Source organism: Centropristis striata, chromosome 8 (assembly GCF_030273125.1).
Source record: "Centropristis striata isolate RG_2023a ecotype Rhode Island chromosome 8, C.striata_1.0, whole genome shotgun sequence".
NCBI classification, from domain to species: Eukaryota; Metazoa; Chordata; class Actinopteri; order Perciformes; family Serranidae; genus Centropristis; species Centropristis striata.
In genome coordinates, this window is record NC_081524.1 from 22,182,652 (window position 1) to 22,202,537 (window position 19,886).

The following is a 19,886-nucleotide window of genomic DNA, read 5'->3' on the forward strand; positions in this document are numbered from 1 at the left end:
AAAAAATACTTGAATATATATTTTTATTTAAAGTATTTACAGTTTGTTTTATTCCCACAGATAGCTCCACATTGAAAATGTTATCATGAATGAATTTTGTTTGGGATGATGTTGGCAATGCACAAAAAACTAAAAGCACAAAAACAAAAAAAAAGACACTTCACATTTTGCTTGTGACCTATACATGCCTTTATGATGAATTCAGCAGTCTACAAAAAGCCGGCTGCAGTCAATGAAATGAAATGGCTGGACATGGATGTTAGGTGGGTTGCACCATGCACGACGACCCGCTTTAATTCGGGAGGATTTGTTCAGCTCTTGCGCACCACACTGAAAAAGCTGGCACCAGGCTGTTGGTGGCAGTCTGCAGGCTGCAAAAAGGTTAAAATGTTTTTTTCTTCTGTTTTCACCTTGATGCTTTCATCTTAACCTCTGCTGGCGAACTGCAGAGAAGAAAGACAAGATATGACACAAAACACAGTAAATATATAAAATCAACAAAAATGTGTAATTATAGTGAATTTCAGCTGTATATTACACACCACTCATGCTCAGTCCATCTTAAATATTTACTCCATAATTCTACACTGTAAAAAATGTCTGTAGATTTTACGGTGAAAAACTGCTAAACCATGACAGTAAAAGACCGTAAAATGATAAATGGGTTAATTCAGTTTCAGTAACAATGAAACACCGTAAATGTATATATCAGCTAAAAGAGTATTTTTTTTACCTTTTTTTTTTTTTAATACATTACTCCACTGTAAAATGCACTGGCACCGTGTTTGTAACAAAATATACTGTAATATATATACAGCCATCATTTTTGCATTTATTTTTTGTAAAAATACTTTTTCTCACTGTTAATTGTACTGAACACCATATCTCCAACAGAAATATACGGTAATATTTAATGGTAAAATCTTTAATTCATGCTGCATTTATGAAGTATTTTTCTTGTCAATTATATGGCAGAACAGCGTTTCTTTTGATGGAAAAACTTTGCAGCGTTGCACCGTTTATTACGGTATAGTTCTAGCAACCACAGCTGCCGTTTTCTTACCATAAAAACAACAGCTTTTTTTTACAGTGTACACAGACATTCATTTTTTTTCTTACTCATGTCATTGTTTCGTGTGATTGCCATGGCAGCTCTGGCGCGGGGACCCTGCTGGTTGAAGTGGTAGCCGAATTTGAGGATGCTGGAGTTGTTCTCCAACATGGAGGCCATCTCCATCTCAACGGAGTCTCCCAGTCTCTGCCTCTGTGAGGTACAGAGTCACGAGTGTTAACAACTTAAAACACGCTGATTCTGACTTGTTTGATGCACAGGACATCGATAGTTACGTGTTTCAGACCTGGTTGTCAATCTTGAACTCCACCAGTGTGGCATTGTTGGCCATCGCTTTGATAATTGCCATCATGCCGTCTGAAGTGATGAAGTTGGACTCGATATTAAGACTCTGCAAGCTGGTGTTCTCCTGCAGCATCTCAGCACAAGCCTGGTACACACACACACACACACACACACACACACACACACACACATACTCACATGTCAAAAACTCTGAAGTCTGAAGTGCTTTTATCTGAAACATTGTATGGTACCATAAGTTAACATTTATTTTATTTTAAGATGGATAGAATTATGGGTTCCTGCCTGACAAATATTTCATGTGAAAATCAAATTCTTTAAAATTAATTCTTGTATTTATAAATATTTAATCAGAAAGTCACATTGAGATGAAGATTTTATTTACAAGTGAGACCTGAGTACAAATAAAATATTAAAAAATAAATATACATAAAAATAAATAATGGTCATGGTAATGTCGTAGAAATCTAATAATAAAGCAGCAAACATTTAAATATATATTTATGTAGACAACAGCATGACAAAATATAAATAAATGCATTCTGAAATATCCTTGGCAAAGATATAAAAATTTAAAAAAATACAAGATTATTCTTTAAGATATATATAATATATATTTATATAGACACCAGCATGAAAAAATGCATTAAAAAATTTAAAATAAAAAGTCAAAAATCTATAAAGCCTCTTCCCAAATTTTAAATTGCCCTATTAATATCTTTGCATCATCAAGTTTCAGTTTACTCAAATATTGCAGAACAATTCAGCCAGTAGTGAGACAAAACTAACAGGTACAGTATGAATGGTGGAGATGCTGAAAAGTGTCTGCTTGCTGGTTTTAAATATCTGCATATGATCTCAATGGCTCTGACAGTTTTTATATATATTTTTACATTAGAGAAATTACTACCAAAGCAATAGAAAATACACAGTGATTATCAGCTGTCCTGCTGTCATTGTCATTTCATATAGCACTCACGTAGGCCACAGGGTCGTTGCTACGGGTGGCAGCGATGCTGAGACACTCCACGTGAGAGTTTCCCTTCATCGCCTCAAAGATCTCTTTCAGTGTTGGGATGGGAATGTCCTGCAGCACAGACACAGGGACATCACCTTTATGAGCTTTAGATATTAATTTGTTAACAAGGAAAATAATATTATTGCATGTGGTAGAAAGATTGTTCACAGCAAAAAGTATGTAGATTTAAAAAATAGTGTAGGTCAGTTCAGCTGCATGGTTCATTTAGTGCAGAAGCTGATATTTGTATATTTGGATTAGTTAACGTTGACATCACTGTTTTTTCCTGTTGAACGGACCTTGATGTTGTTGAGGTTGACTTCAGTCAGGCTGCTGTCGTTGTTGTGGATTCTCTCCAGGGTTTCCTCCACATTGGTGGTGTTGGGTGGTTCATCGGGGAAGATCTTGAATGGATCTGGTTTCACGACACCTGTAGGAGACACAACGTCACAGCTTTGAAACTTCCTTCGTTTAAATGACATATTGTCAAAGAAAAGAAAGAGAGTGCATTTTTTCTTCTCGTATTGTACAGCAGCTTCTTATCAGTTCCTGTTCAGTATCAATATTATTTAAAATTTGTGTTACGAGTGCTGATTTCTGACACAGATACTGAAAAACAATTCTTTATTATTATACGTTAATTTCAGAGGAAGATAAAGATACTTTTTCAACTACTTGAATGTATCAGTGTTTGATTTTAGAGCAGTATCTATAAATCAGAAGGTTCCTGATTCAGTGTGTCTAGAGTGCCATCAGTGTATGAATGTGTGTGAATGGGAAAATGTTTGCATGTATTTTGGAGAGATTTGAGGTGTCAGTAGACAAAACCCCAAAAGAACTATGCCAAAATAAAATGCAGCAAAATTAAATAAGGAAATATCTCATCAAGACAACGGAAAAAACAGTCTGACCCATTGTTTATATTTTAAATTCTAAATGACTTTAAACATTATTTTCTTAACCACTTGCCATTTAAAGTCCTTTTGTTGAGAATTGGTGGTTGTGGGCAGTGGATGTTTAGGGGGAGATAGCAGGTCAACAATAAATGCCACATAGAAGTGGTGACATCATCTGAAACCGGAGGATTAATCTGAGATGCAGCTCATGACCTAATTAATTATTTACTTATTCATCTAAACCTGTTAGGGTGTATGCTGCCCTACAAAGCCTAGATGTAGGTAAGTGATATGACACTTATTTATACATATATTGATGATGTAATTTTTATGCTAAAAAATCATGACGATTTATTTGACCTTTGAACCCAAAAATGTAGTTGTACTGCACTCTGGTTTTGCTGTAAAATGTTCTAATAGTAATGTTGTTGTCTTCTTTCAGCTTTTGAACTTTATCAGTAAATAAACATTTTTAGAGTTCAAAGATGTGTGTATTTTAGACTTGATATTATAAAGTAATGTTATATTTTCGTCTTAATATAGTTTTATCTCACTTTTTTCTGGATTTTGTAGTTACTCCAATTTTTATATCATTATTTCTCTGAAATAAAGCAAAATTGAAATCTGACACTTTGTCACAAGATAAAAACAGACATTAAGGAGTTCATTTTTAGTTATAACTCAATTTTGACCAAAAATATTATATATGTTACTGCAGTTTGGCTTTTTAGGGCAGTATAGGGGTTCATTACATTAATATGTGTCCCTTTGCAGTCCATTTCCATGGTCAATTATGTCCCATAAATTGTTGCAGCAATTTTTGGGTTGATACCATTTGTTACACACATTTGGTGCTGAATAATGCAATTTTATTCATACTGAGAATGGATAAAAATGGTCAAAAAACCCTCCAGAATATAACAACAATATGCCAAAACCTTTGGAAAAACATAGTTGTCGGAAAAGGTTAAATATCTTTTTTAATAAAACAAAGATAAACTTGGTAATACATATGGTATGTATATGATATGGTATATCATACGTACTGTTGATGCCCTCTGTGTTGGCAATGGTGCCTGTGGTGCCAAGAGCATCGTAGTACTGCTTGTTGCTCATCAGCGTGTACATCCCAAGGATAGCTGCAAGTACAAGAAAACAACCACTTTGAATACAAGATAAAAAAACATCTGTGATATTTGAATGAGATCATGTCCTGGGCAGTGCTTTTGTAGTATTTGTTGTTACAGCCTGTGCTGTTGCTGTGTCCCTGCACTGATATCCCTGAGATAAATTCACTGCTGCATTTACAAATAAAAATGTTTTTGATTCCGATCCCAGCTCTGAGTCCAAAAGAAGAAGAGGCCCAGTAACTGTCAGAGTTCCCTCATTATTGTGTGGCTCCTCTTTGTGAGTCTGTTTGTTCAGATAAGGATAATGTTGGCTCAGCTCTGCAGGAAACTCGGTCACTGGTTGTCAGCTCACAGGGTTTCCAAGGAAATAATGACAGCACACATTTAAACTAGTTTCAGGGCGACGTGGCGGGCCTCTAACTTTCCCAGTGTTATTCTAGCTGATATTAAGTCAGAATTAAAAGACCACACAAATTAGGAAATGTGAACAACTTCCTTGTAAAAGAGGGAAATATTAAGAGACACAGTTGGTATGGAATCATATTTGATGAAGTCTGACATTAGTCCACAGAGAATGAACTGGGGAGAAATAGATTTTAGGCTTGGGGACTTACTGTACATTTTTGGTTTATCTTTTGATTGACTGCATCCAATTTTATGAGCAGATCCTAAGTATTTCATATAGAATTTGACAAAGTTAAAAGAAACTGCAGATGTCACATAAAAGTAGTACTGAGAAGAAACAAGCTCAATATTTCCTTCTGAAATGTTGGGAAGTAGAAGAGCACGAACCGTCAGTGATATATTTTTACTTGATGAATACACTGTAGCTTCATTGGTTTGGAGATTAAGTGACAATATATGCAATAAACTATACATATAGAATATATATATGTTTTTATTTTATTTTATTTATACGTCCTTAATTGTTCCACATCACCTTCACTGAACACAAAATAATGACTCTTGTTCTCCTGTTGTTCCTGTGTTTGACCAGAAGGAGGCAGACTTTCTGGTTCATCTCTTCATCTCATTCTAACCTGCCAAACTGTGTCACATACAGTGACAGCAGCCCCCCTCCACCTTCCCAGCCTCCTGACCTGGTGTGGGGGACCATGGGAAGGGCCTTGTGAGGAGAGGGAGGCCAGGGAGACAGCTGCCTGCTCAGGGGGGAGGGGGGCGTCAACCACCATAAACACCCCACCGTCATCCGGTTTGGCCCTTAGAATAACCCACGGTAGCTTTACAGCACAAACTAGTCTGCAGCAACTAAAAAGCTCAATATAGCAAAGTGCTGATATAAATAAAAATTTGAAAATTAAGTCACTGGGGTGACTTGTTGGACCCGTCTCTCTCTCTGAGCTCATGAAGCGGGTCGGCCCAGCTATTCATCCCCCTTTTAGTAGGTTTGCCAAAAAACCCAAACAAAAGACTGACAGAGGCTAACTGAGGTTTAATCCTCATCTGGACTCCATCCAGGGTTAAAACGGCCGTCTCTGTGACAGGCTGATGGAGCCGGACAAACAGACTCCCCTGCTCTGCCTTTCCGGATGCCTGCCTCTCTGTTTGGCCTGTTAGAGGAGTGTGACCGGCTGTTCAAAGGAACACACTCAATAAAGAAAGCATGTTTTACGATTCAAATTAACCTAATTTCTGAACAAGGAGGGCTGACTAATGCAGCGTTTTGTAACTTTACAGGGGTTAGTTACAGATTAGCAATTTCAATTATCCAATCATATAAGATAACTGTGTTATCTTTTATTTCACTATGCAGATCTCTATCGTACCTGATTTGGGTCCAGAAATCTTGCCCCACGTCTCTTCATTTAGTTATTTATTCGGGACAATGCTTTGGAGTGAAGCCTACAGGTCCTCCATGCTAAATGCATTTGTCTGTACTAAGAGCGATGTTCTGCATTTAAAAAGTTTCAAGGGCGGTGTCTTTTCTTTTTAACCTTTCCAAAAATAGAAACACAAGAACAAGGAACTGAGTAAACAATGCGTTCCTTTGCTACCAACGCAACCTTCAATCGATCACTATTTGTTTGTAGGTTTACAAGCACATCCTCTGTGTCATATTTCCCCGATGTTGACAGAGTTTGGGCTAATGTTAGCAGCTCTGTCCTGCACGTTTTATGGATTTTTGGCCCCAATGAACATTCTCCTATTCTCTCAATAACATTACAACACAAGTTAAGGCCCTTTCAGATACAACGCGACAACTTTTATTTCTAACGGCCTGTGCTGCACGACCATGAGAAAAACAGAAAAAAAATATATATATTTTGTATTTTAAATTTCAGATTTTCTGAATTTCTTGTGTACAACTCAAGTTTGTGCTTGAATCTAAACCTCTGGAAGTAAGTCCTGTCTTTGGAAACATGTATCCAACAAAGTAGGCATACGGTGTGTTTTAAGATAGATTGTAGGTAGGCCATATGTGTAGCCTATATGATAAACATAGCTTTGGTTTGTTATATATGCTTAATTAAGTGTTCCCCCTCAATAGCTGCTCCCCTTCTTCTTGAATGCTTCTAAGCATGGGACTGAAAATGTAAATGCATCAGAAGTCCTCATTGTAAAATCTTAAAGTGGCAACATATAGTTTTATAATACAAACATATAGTTTAATAATACAAACAAATATTTAAGTTAAATAAGCGTTAGCCTCAGTACTTTAGCCTGATGTTGTGTGTGGCCTTCAAGTCCATATATAAAGACCCATTTTTACAATATACAGTCAACCAGAGACAACGCCTTCAACTTCAGCCTAATTAACTAGGTGACTTGTACTTATAACATGTCAGATGTATTTTCAGACAACAAAGTTTTTTGTCTACCTTTTGTCTGAAATGAAAGATCCATTGTTTCAAAGAAGTCCTGATGGTTTTGAGAGGTGAATCTGCCACTATTATTATAGGATTAACCATTAGCATGACGTTAACTGCAGCAGTGCAAGAATTGAATGCTTGTTTGGCAGAGCAACAGTAACTAAGGGTGACAGGGTTTAGTAAACAGATAAATCTGACCCAATTACATCACAACTGACTTTCAACTTTTACCTGCAGTCCAGTCAGCTACAGTTAATCTGTCTATTATCTTGGTGATTGAGAAAATAGCACGACTATAGCTACTGCTACAATGCCTCAATAAAAAGTTAAATCTGTGAGGATTAAATGAGGTCATACTGAATAAAGAAAGGTACAAGACCCCCAAAAGACTTGTCACATTACACTGTTGATTCTTAGCTTCAGGAAACATGAAAAACTGTCTTGTCTATCTGTGAACACACTAGTTTCCCACTGGTCTGTTTCAAACAGATACAGTATCTTTGCCCCCACCATCCCAACGTTCCCTCCACCCTTCCTCTGGCCCGGGGCCAGGCTTATTTATTTTTGTGTTGCTGAGCGTGGGGAATTGGACCCCATCGCATGTCTGGCCATGTCTGTTAGCCTGGGACTACTGAGCTGTCCCAGTGGGGAGGGAAACAATATGAAGAGCAGAACAGTCGAGGGATAACTGGGTCCGTATAATAGAACTATATGGGTCAGCAGTGAGCCGCTGTGATGAAACACTGAGGTCACACTCAGCTGTGTTTGTCTTAATCAGCAGCTGCTGCTGGGAAACATGGTGATAAACAGATGACGACATGGGAAGAATAAAGTTTTTTTAACAGCAGACGCTTCAACAGGTCATGGCAGGAAAAGCACAGGTGTGATTTATATAATTAAGACTGACTGCATTCCATTAAGATGAGCTACAGTTGCAGGTTGCATGCCTCACTGGGACACTTGATGAAATGGAGCAATCATTAATGACGAGTGCTTTTTTATGCTTTGAAATATCTGCCATGGTCTATAGCCAATCGAGTGTCTCAATGAAACCTGGTCTTAATCAGTGCTAACATTAACATTACCGCTCCATTGATGATAGATGTTACGCAGGTGAGATACTTGTTTGTTTTGACAGGTAACAGTCTGATACCTGGGGTTAAACCAGCAGTTGTTACCTAGATCACTGATTCACAATGAACTTTTTTATCAGGCAAACAATACAACTGATCTGAAATAACAGAGTCAAGAACATGAACTGCAGGTTTCCTTTCAATTTTCTGTTGTGAAAATAGGAAAAATTGGTTAGACTTTGCAGAGATTTAGTCTATTTATAATGCTGCTAGAGCTCTTGTTTCTTTATTGTCCCCGAGTGATTCAGATCCACACACCTACAGATGTAACTAATGATATTAATTATAGCTCCGGTCCTGTAATTAATGTAATACAATGCAACAATTTATTATATTATTACTTAGACCTTGTGTGCTGTGAAAAAGGCCTATTCAGCTCGAATTTCCCCCAGTCACCCTCCAGTTTAGGAACCACTGATCAATAAAAAGTTAACAAAACTGTAAAGTAACAGTCTGCATTTTAGTGCAACTTTGTCTGTTATTACAGTATGTGTGTATAACACACAGTACATATACAGTTTGTGCATGCTGGTATAATCAAGAGGATGAGCTGCTGCTGCTACTATTACTTTCAGTAGTCGTAGTAACAGAATTAGTGTTTGTCTAACCTGCAATATCACACATCTCTGCGTCAGTGGCATTTTTCAGAGCTTCCTCCAGCTCCGGTTCCAGTATCACCTGCTCGTGTAGAGGGATCTCCGCTGGTGCCTTGGGCACAAAGGTCTTTCCTGCAGATGGAAAGAAAGAATGGCATAAATGAAGAGCAGACCAGGGAAAAAGGCAGAGGGATGATCAGAATCAGAAAAAAAGAGTAGTGAAAAAAACACACAGGAGGGGAAATAAGTGAACATAGACAGCCAAGTAGTACATGTGTATTTATGCTTGATGCTCTTTTTAAAATGTTAATGGGGTTTCTTCAGTCTCAGTGTTTTAGACTGTAAATTTATCAGTGTTTTTGTAAAAGCTGTATTCGGATCATGTTTCCCAAAACACGAGTAAGACCGGGCTTATCACAGATTTGCAGACCAGCTCTAATAAACTTCACGTTTTCCACTGTACTTCTTTCCTTTTGCTTTTCTCATTCATCTCCACAATTTTGTTGGTAAATCACAAAAAAAAAAAAAAAAAAAAAGAGATAGGATATACCTGTAGATATGCCTGTTGTATTATTGCTTTACGTTTATTAGATGAGATGCACAGGAGCGACGGTACAAATATTCTCAACCAAACTATATCCTGGTGTAGGTCTGGACATGTGGGTCTGTGATGGAAATGGCCCCGAAATTCAGTGAACTGCAAAAAACCCCACACAGACCTGAAACTAAGAGCCTGAGCTGCTGTGCAGTGGTGCATCACAGAGTACAATACTTTACAGCAGTCTGAGGGACGAGGAAAAAAGTCTGCAGAGACTTAAGTGCACTCACACAAGTTATGCAACTGTGCAATTTAGCATTTTTTTTCAGCTGATATATGAAAATTTAATAACTTAAATTGAATACTTTCTGGCAGGGCATCATACAGACAGGACTGCTGCCCCACCTTTCTTCTCCCCAGTGAAGGGCACCAGGTCCTCCCTGTCCGGGTCCTCCAGGGCCTGCTTCTCCAAGTGCTGCTGCAGGGCGTCGCGGTCGAACGCCCCCGTTGGGCTCTTCTTTGTCTGGTCACGCTGCCGGTAGCCAGCAGGCAGCATGGCATTCTGGGAGAACAAGAGGTCAGATGTTATGTTGATGTGACATTAAAACTAGAGAACATGAGACAATGGACTCATTGGTATTTCAGTGGACAAAGTGAGAAAATGATCTGCCACAGCCAGGTTTCACAACACACATTCTAAAAAGTTGGGATGATGTGTAAAACATAAATTAAAACTGAATGCAGTTAATTCATAATGAGTGTATATATTTACAAAAAAAATGTTTTCCAAGTTTGCGTATTAGATATGTCTGTCAACTGAGTGTAGGTCACAATAATTTGCAAATCATTGGATTCTGTTTTAATTAAAATGTTTTATCCATTTGTTTCTTATTGTATGTACAATATTTTCATCCTTCTAATTGCTGACTGAATAACTGGTGAGACCTGTTTATATAAAACTCTGAGGTGGATTCACATGGTTCTGCAGTATTGATACAAGTTAAAGCAGTTAAAGAAGTAGTTCCTTTTTGAGGTATCTTTGTTTTGTGATGTCAGAATGTAGAATTGAGTTATTCACCCTAAACCGACAACATGTTTTGCAAAATTTGGAACATGTTGGTGGGCGATCATGTACCATGAAGGCCTGAGAGTTGCTCGATCCAACCAGTGGCTGCACCTGCCTGAAGCATTTTCTTTTATCATTTTAATTTGGGAAGCTTTATTATGGCAACACTTGCTTTTAGTGCTTGAGAGAGCTGCTTGATTTCACTTCACTTCACTTGATCTTTCGTCCTTGTTCTCTTGCTGCTCACCTCTTGTATGTAACAAATGTAATCACTGCGTGGGTTCACTGAAGGGAGGCCATTGCAATAAAGTGGAACTGAATGCCCCTGTCATCTGTTTCGCCCTTCATCCTCCATGTTTTTGTTTTGCTTACAGTAACAAAGCTACACCACGTAGATACAGATGATTAACAAAGTGGAGGAAATAAAAACTGCAGGGCCTGTGGACCTCAGCCACCAGATCTGACCACCAACGGCCTGTGGCATTGGAGGAAGTGACCAGGGGCCGATCACCTGGCAGGTTGGGGCAAACCAAGCATGCTCCATTACCTCGGGGTCCATCTCCTGCAGCTCATACTCCAGCTGATCCAGCTCCGCAGCACTGAGGCCCTTGAGGATGGCATCCTCGTCAATGTCCCTGGGGTCCGACATGGCTCCTGAGGTTTGTCTCACACACACACACACTCACTCATACACACCGCTGCACACCCCTGGGCAAGAGGGCACTGTAAGAGAAGGGAGAGAGAGGAGGGGTGAAATCAATCTTTGTTTTTATTATCGTTCTATTATCTGTTGATTGATTGAAATCAGGGCTGCACAATTAATATATATTTTATCAAAATTTGGAAAAGATTTGGAAAAGGGCAAATTCCAAATTGCAGGAGGCGCAGTAATTGCTAAAGACGTAACATGCATCAAAATATCTTTCTGAATTAAGTGTTCTGGAGCTGCAGAGATGTCTGGGCCAACAAATGAAATTCTACACACACACACACACACACACACACACACACACACACACACAAACACACACACACACACACACACTCACAAATATACAAATATTTTTCAATAAAAATGTGAACAATGATGCCAAAGTTATTATTCCCTCCAATTTGGTGAATCATATCGTGATTGCAATATTAGGCAAAATACCATATTATATATAATATAACAATATGTCATGTAGTATTGTACAACCACGATTCCCAAAAAGTTGGGACGCTTTGTAGATAAAAAGAGATTTGTATCACCATCAGAATTTCTCATTTTAGCCGTTAGATATCTTGTCCAAACTTTTTTGGAACTGGAATTGTATCACTTTGGACATCATATTTTATTGTATAGTATTGGACAGTATAAAATCCTATTGTTTAGTCTTATATTGTATCATTTTTATATTATATATCATTGTAGTGTTGCATACAGTATCATATTGGACAGAATTGTACCCTATTATTTCATTTCATACTGTAGGAGTATCGTATTGTATCAAATTTGTTTCAGTATTGCAGCGCATCAAAACATTCACTATATTGTTATATATTCTTGTGGCATTTCATATAATATTTTACTGTATCTGAGGTTGTACAGTATTGAGCTGTATCATACTATACTGTGTTATTATGTTACATTGCTGGGTGGGTGTGAACTGAGGCGTTGCAGGTCATGATCGGCACCTTCACCCTGAGGTCACCGGGGTGCCCCTAGGTCTACAAACTATCTGACTGAATTAGAAATAACTGTCCTTATTTTACCTGGGGACCCCCCTGTAGTACCACTGTCCTCGCCAAACAGTGTCATGATCGTCATTGAGCTTATCAGCGGCCTTATACTGAGAGCTTCAGTAATGTGATGACGATAATAATAGATGCATTTCCAATAATAAATCGACAATACTCAGGAGGACAGAGTCTCTATAAATATGCTGCAGTGTCCTCCAGGACACATGCTTACGTAAGCTTCATTCTCACCTTAAAACACATGAGAGGTGAATAACCACCCATCTGATGCCCTGCAGAGCGAGGCAGAGAAGTGATGAAAGTGAATGAGAGAGAGGAAGAGAGCAAAGTCTTTGTAACTCTAAACCCTTAGCTCCCCACACTGCATCTAATAATAGCAGAATGGAGAGAGGAGAGGGGTGGAAAGCGCAAACCCTTATTTATCATTGACGGACATACGCTCATACAGTAGTGGACACACCCGAAACAGATCTGCACCCAGTGATGAAAGACACAAGCACACAAGCACATAACGACCAACGCTGTCTGGTTTGTGCAGCAAAGAGCAGCAGATTCAAACTCCACAGCATGGCCCTTAAACAAGGAAACACATTCCCACAACGATAACTCTGGGTCAAGGCATGAGTAATGCAGCTATCAGGTTTGTGAGCTCCAATGTTTTCATTTTCTGTCCAAATTTCATCCCAACTTGGCCAGAGAAGAAAACCCATCACAGCTCGGGTCACAGAATGTGGTTTCATTCAGCCAGTGTGCTTGTCTAATGTGGGGAACCAGTAACATCTGTGATCTGTGATGGCAACAAGAGTTCATGCATTTTACAGCAGAAAGCTCTCTGCATAAGTAGCCTATATAATCATGTTTGTGCTCAGGGACCAATTAGAGGGATATTCAGTTACACAGGCCATTATAAACTTGTACTTTTACAAGCATCAATACAACTTTTTTCCAACTACATTAAAATGTTTTACCACTAAAACAGGACAAGAAATGGTTATACACTGCATCAACATTAATAAAACATTAATAAAAACGGATTGCATCAGAATCAGAATGAGTGTTTAAAAAAATGAAAGTCTCCCAGTTTAAACATTAAATGTCTGGTCTATTCAATTGAATGTAGGATCACAAAGGGTTTGCAAATCATTGCTTTCTGTTTTTATTTTGTTATTCACATTGTCCAACATCTTTGGAATTGGTGTTGTAGTTTGCTATTGAAACCATTCAGCACTGTCAAATGTATGTTTAGTAAGTCTGTTTTTGTAGTACATAAATACAATCTCTCAAGACCCAGCTCAGACTATTCCAAGATGATCAACTGACATTGAATCAGTCACCAGCTACTGAATGTGAGTCAGACGTTCTGTTTGAAAATTTCCATTCAAACAGGGTTCATTTAAAAATAATGTCAATCTGGAGAACAACCTGACTATGTACTGGACAATATAATATAGATCATTTACCTACATTCAATTTTAGGGTAGATTTCCACTTGAGTACTGCTTTTTAGACAAATTATTCGTCACTGGCAAAAGAAAAAAGGCTTTTTCTTTATTTTACTGTTGCAATGCTGTCTAGATATTAAAACAAGTTGTAACTCTGGGATAAGCAAGTATAAAACATGTATATATATAAATGTTTAAAATAATAATTTAATGAAAAAATGTATGAAATACTTTTATTAGTACCTTTTTCCGTTTTGGCGGCCACAGCAACAGATTACAGCTATTCTTGTGATTAAGGTTTCCTCGCGTATTGAAGCCGACTTGTGATTCCTTCTGCATCCAACCTGTGTGCGCAATTCATGTGTGACACTTGAATGACGTGTTCTGATAAGGGGTCTATTGTTTTATCTTGATATTTTATACACTGCATACTTTGTGTTCCAAGACTGAAGTACAGGTTGGAATTTCTGACATAGTTGTTAATTAATTACTGGTATTAACCTTGCTAATACAGTATACAAATCATATAGTTGTATAAATTCTATTATAACAATAATATAACTGAATGTAATGTAGCACTTAATTAAAAAAATATGTCTGTTTGTGTAACTTTGCTTGTTTGTGGTGTCAAAGGATCAACTTCCAACTTTTACAGTCCTGACAGACCACAGCCAGATGATCAGGTTTCCTTGACAATGGCATGAAGCTTGGTCCCTATTGAAACACAAGGCCTTGCTCCAGTGACACAAAAACTATGTGACTATAACCTTGTTCTTCTCAAGGTAACGGCCTGTTAGGCTGGAGCCACTGATCAGATTACGCTTTATTAGAGAGGACACGCACGCACAACAACTGACAACTTAGTGTGAGTGTGCTTTCTCCTTGACCAAGACCTTAGAAATTCTCTCCCATTTTCTAGGTTTCTGTGCTACACATCTAAAGCCCATTATGGATATTGGATGGTGTGCACTTCTTTTCTAGGTTTGTAGTTTGTGACTGTAAAGTTTCAGGAGGCTGTGATTATTCAAGAGGTCACAGCAGCTCATTTTATACACTGAGGTCAAGTTTCTAAAAAATCTTCAAACTGCAATGTAATGGCTACAATGGGGACAAACATCATCACATGTGAATAATGCTGAAATCCATTGAATCCACAAGAGTCTCAACACAAACAGTGTGTTTTTTGCCTTAAACTGCACAAGATTAGAATAAAGTGGGCATGTCTCTGCCAAGCTAGTTTTTCCCCAAGCTAAAGTTATCCTAACTTTGGACAAAGCATCATGACACGCTTTCCAGTTTCATACGATGGCAATTTATTCTACCTTCCCTTAAAACTGAGTCCCCAACAGCCTCTAAAAGAAAAGAAAAATAGTCAAAGAATCCCAACAGCCACCCACCAAAAACTAAGGGTATAACAGGACTGTGGCTCAAGAGTTCAGTATGAACCTAACTGTGTATTTGGAGAATTTTTAAACCCTTTCTTGCTAAAGATATAAAAAGAGCACACAAGCTCTGCAAAAAGTTCTCTTGATATCTCAGGTGATAAAACACCTGTTAAAACACGCTCCTAAATGCCTGGCAGCTCCTCGCCGATACCGTGTGGCTCTAATGCGTAAAGCCAATGACACAAACAGCGGATAACACAGGCGAGTGCAGGGGAAGATGGAAGGAGATTTAAAGGATGAGGGGAAGGAGGCTGCAGCTCAAAGGGACCTGTTGGAGGATAAATATACCTAAAATCACTTTTTATATGGGATGAAAGGTTTTACTAGTCTTCCCCACATTCCAGTCAAAACATAGCCTCTGAGTCTTAATGGTCAGATTTCTCAAGTCTTCACATAAGTTTCATTATGTTTTTGTGTTGGTCTGTTTTTTTCAGCAGGATGAGGGGAAAACCACCTGCTTGGTTTTCATGGAAATTAGTGGAAGGGTGTAATATGAGCCAAGGAAGAATCCCTTAAACTATGAATTTGGTCCGAATCACGGGGAGGATACACAAATTATTTTTCACTTTTGATAATAATGGGCATGGCCTTGGCAGAGGTCTGCATTACATGAGTGCCCATTTAGTGCTTAGAATTATAGATTATTGGAATAGAATTATCAAGAAATTATTTCATAGTATACTAGTATGATCTGTATAGTTAGTAGTGATGTGAAATTAAAAAAAAAGTTTTAAAATTTCAAGCAACCTCACCATGGAAAAAATTGGAGTATGATTCAACTTATTATGCTACAATGTCTCAATAGTTTGTGAATTATTCATCTTTTGTTCTACTCTGCTTTGTGTAAATGATGAAAATGTCAGTATTCTGTTACAGACATTTTAGCAAAAAAATGTTAAAAATGGAGTCCATAAATGTTTCCCAAGTCTCCTTATATCAGTTTCTCAGTGTTTTCTACTGTATCTAATGTACAGAGCGGTCTGTGACTTAAGAGGTGAATGTGACCCAGTGCTCCATCCAAACAAGGCTCATGTGATTTGCCTGCAGTCAAGCCTTTGATCCGTGCTTATTGTTGAGTTAAATGCATGGCTGTTTTCTGACACTTGAGCTAAGTGTGAGGGCTCAGACAACTGCGCACCAGCAGCCTGCCCGTCAAGGAACTGACAAACAAAACACGTTGACATATACATACATCTTTAGAAAGAGATCATACTGATTCATGACAGTACATTTTCTCTTCTAGTATTGTGCAGAGAACTACAAATCCAGATCAGATCTATGCTTTTAAATCCTGAGGGAATATTTGTTGTCAACAGGAAAATACAAAACTGTTAAGTTGTCAAACAACTGCTTTGGACTTCTGCAGATAACGGAAAATGGCACTCTGGTAAGTGGATAAACAGCCAGGCACAACATTGTGTTTTCATTTGGCATGTTTCACATGCCAGGAAACCTCTGACCACGCTGGAAACAGACTGGATGTGTTTGAATGTGCATCTGTCACCAGCAGTCCCAGCAGGATTTCTTTATGAACAACAACTAACTGGGAGCGGTGGCTGTCACCTGCCGCTGCCAGCTGGCTCCCAACATTTCATTTTCCAGTTTAAAACTCAGCCGTCTCAGACACCTGCAGCAGCTGTCTTTATGAGACCCATGACATTAGCTGAGTCCCCTTATAAATGTATAACATTTCCATTTTATTAGGGCAGGTTAACGTCAACAATTGTATATTATCTTTAATTAAAACTCCATCTGACAAAGTGCAAGGTCTGATTTGTGTGACACAAGTGTAATGTTCCCCAAATTGTGTCAACTCCAGAATCATGGAATCACATTTTACCATGACATGTTACCTACATGTGACTCTTCTTAGCAAGTCAGGACAGAATTTATCATCATAAGCAACAGTAAGTGAATCGTTTTAGCCTTCTCCTGAGATGAATGTCATGATTACAGCTATCTGGGACAATGAGGAGACTTGTTTTAAACACTCAGAATTAAACACACAGCTCGATTTAATGAGAAGCATTGAATCATAGAAAGCCTGAAGGCTCACACTGTGACCAAAGTGTAATTTAAACAAAGTTGGGTAAAATAAGAGAGTGTGAGCTTACTTTTACTTAGAACTGGGGCAGCAGTTGAGTGAAAATTCATCAGATTGGAAAATCCACCTAATAATGGATGAACAGAATCCAAATCCTGTTACAAAAGGATAGCTAGGCTGCAACGAATGAACAATTAATAAAAATAACTACCTGAATGTTTTGTTAATTGCTTTATACTTATAAAAGATGAGGAAATAAAAGATTCAATATAAGATCTGCGAGAATTTGAGCATTTAATTAATTCCCAGCTGGAAATGCCACCAAAAGGAACCACATGTTTGAGTTTGCCTGTAATGAAGCCTTCAATCAAAGTTACTGGAGGCTATTTGGAACTGTACTGTGAATGTACCTTAACTGTGTAAGGTGTAACTGGGCTCAATCATCATAAATTACAGCCAACATGGCAGAAATCTCACAGAGCAAATGTTTCCTCCAACAGGAGCCGAAGCAGCTGCTCTGACCACTCTGATTATTGCAAACATTCAGTCCTTCCATTTCCAACCATCTGTTAAGTGTTGTGCATTGGCACTTTGGTCCCAGCAGTTAAAGTATTCAGATAGTTCAGGGCTCACGCTTCCGATTGGGCAAATGTTGGTGGAGGCACACACTGTAGCAGATATAGGTAAAAGTCTGGGGAAAAGGCACTTGTTTTGCAGATAAATGCAGTAAAAACCTGATTCACTGCATGTGAGCTAGTGCAATTTCTTATTGTATTGCAGTCCATTAAGGAGCTCCAATAACTCTATGTCAAAAAGTAGTGCGTTGAGCCAAGCAGCAGTAAGGAGTTACTGTGTGTTTTATAAGTCGAAGACTATTACAAGGGTTTAGATTTCACAGTGACAAAGGTTATACACTCATAAATGCTGCAGAATGATTTACACTCCGCTTCTGTGCCAGGGCGTTTGGTTTTACTGGAGCAGAAAATAAACTGAGGTGAGTTCTCACTGATCTTTGTTGGGTGGAGGTCTATTTTTTTGTGTGTTTAAAAGACCAGGCTGCAAGTCGCCGTTCTGCCACCGACAGCTCAGAAGATTTGTCACCATCCGCATGTCGCCTTCTCCACGTCTTACCGCCCAAGTGTAACATTCCAAATCTGCCCCCAGCTTAATTTTAGCTTCACAAGTCAGCTACTTCTAGCCGTGTGAATCCTCCCCAGCTTGGGTTGCTCCTTGAGACTGTATCGGAGCACCATTTTGAGGCCCAGAGGACCACTTGGCTGCATAGGTTAAACTCCAAAAGGGACATTTAAAACAAAGGCAGCCAATTTGGAAAAGCTACGAAGTGCTGATGCAGCTCTGCATAAAGGAGCAACAAGTGGAAGTGTTTTTCAAGACAGATTTTTAGTGTATGTCAATAAAAAATGACACTGTAATTAAATGGACTCTGCAGTAAGGTCATATCTACATAAAGACCAAGAATCTGACTTCCTCTTTCACCACAGATAAGACATCAGTCCCCAAAAGATAATTTAATCCAGTCACAGATATAAAAATGTCACACACTAATGGATCTTTACTGGATGAGATGTGCAGGCAAAGGGCAAACTTAACCCTCCCTCCCAGTTTCCAAACTCTGCAGCACACTGAGACAACATCTCCAAATCCCCTGTCATGAATTAACGGCACAGCGATGAACAGCTATTGGATGGCTTAACCCCTCCACATACCATACTGATAGCTTCATTTGAGCGACAGTATTTCAGTTTTCAGCTGACCCTCTGCAGAAGCCTCCCACAGAGTGGAACAAGTCAAAGTTTTGAGCCAGCAAATAAAAAGAAATCCAGTTGAGCATTAAGTCACCAAACTTCTGCAGGGAAACATTTGATTTTTGAACAATTCACGCATGTCACCCATTCATCCCGCAGCTTTGACACAAATCCAAAATCTCACACATGAGGGCCTAGCTTTTGGAAAGAGAGCCCCCAAAACCCAGAGAGAAAAATTAAAGTGTGGATCAGCCAAACAAGCCAGCAGGACCCCCCGAAAAAAAACCCACAGAGAGCGGAAGAGGGAAGCAGCCTCACACCTACCTTCACAGAAGCGCAGTGCTGAAGCCCCTCGGCAAGGCAGAGCCTGCAGTTAGAAACCAGAGAAAGTTGTTTCTTTTTTTCTTCTTCTCCCCCTCCTCTCTCTCTCTCTCCCAGTCCCCAGTCTCTCTCTCACTCTACCCCCCCTCTCTCTTGTATGTCAGGCTCCAGGGCTGCTATGCTGAGACAGGCATACTGACGGACAGCACTTTGAGAAGTCAGCATTTAATTATTATAGGCTGTGAGAGAGAGAGGAGGGGGTGGCAGAGAGTCATACAGAAAGAGAGATAGAGGGGGAGAGAGAGGGAGAGAAGTGGGGCATGAACTCAAATGTTCATCAGTCATTCAATTAAAACTTAGTGCAGTCAGACAGTAAGTGAAGGGCTGACATCTAGTGGTTTGAATGTAGATGTACCATAGAAATGAGAGACATATTTTGCTTTCTCTTATAAGTTATTTTTCCCTGATTATTATATGTATTTTCTTAATACATCATACTTTATCATGGTTTTACTGTTACTGTCATGATTATTTTCACCTTCTGC

General features: G+C 38.8%; 1 protein-coding gene across 1 annotated transcript; it reads right to left on the minus strand.

Moving 5' to 3' along the window:
* Positions 1–6: 6 nt before the first annotated feature.
* tmod4 (tropomodulin 4 (muscle)) lies at positions 7–19,674 on the minus strand. Its single transcript, XM_059340202.1, has 10 exons — positions 19,345–19,674; positions 11,131–11,306; positions 9,923–10,079; positions 8,992–9,111; positions 4,336–4,428; positions 2,693–2,823; positions 2,355–2,462; positions 1,359–1,502; positions 1,120–1,264; positions 7–443 (listed from the first exon to the last, which is right to left on the minus strand). The coding sequence occupies exons 2-10, from the start codon at positions 11,230–11,232 to the stop codon at positions 421–423; spliced, it is 1,023 nt and encodes a 340-aa protein (XP_059196185.1). The 5' UTR covers positions 11,233–11,306; positions 19,345–19,674; the 3' UTR covers positions 7–420.
* Positions 19,675–19,886: the final 212 nt, after the last annotated feature.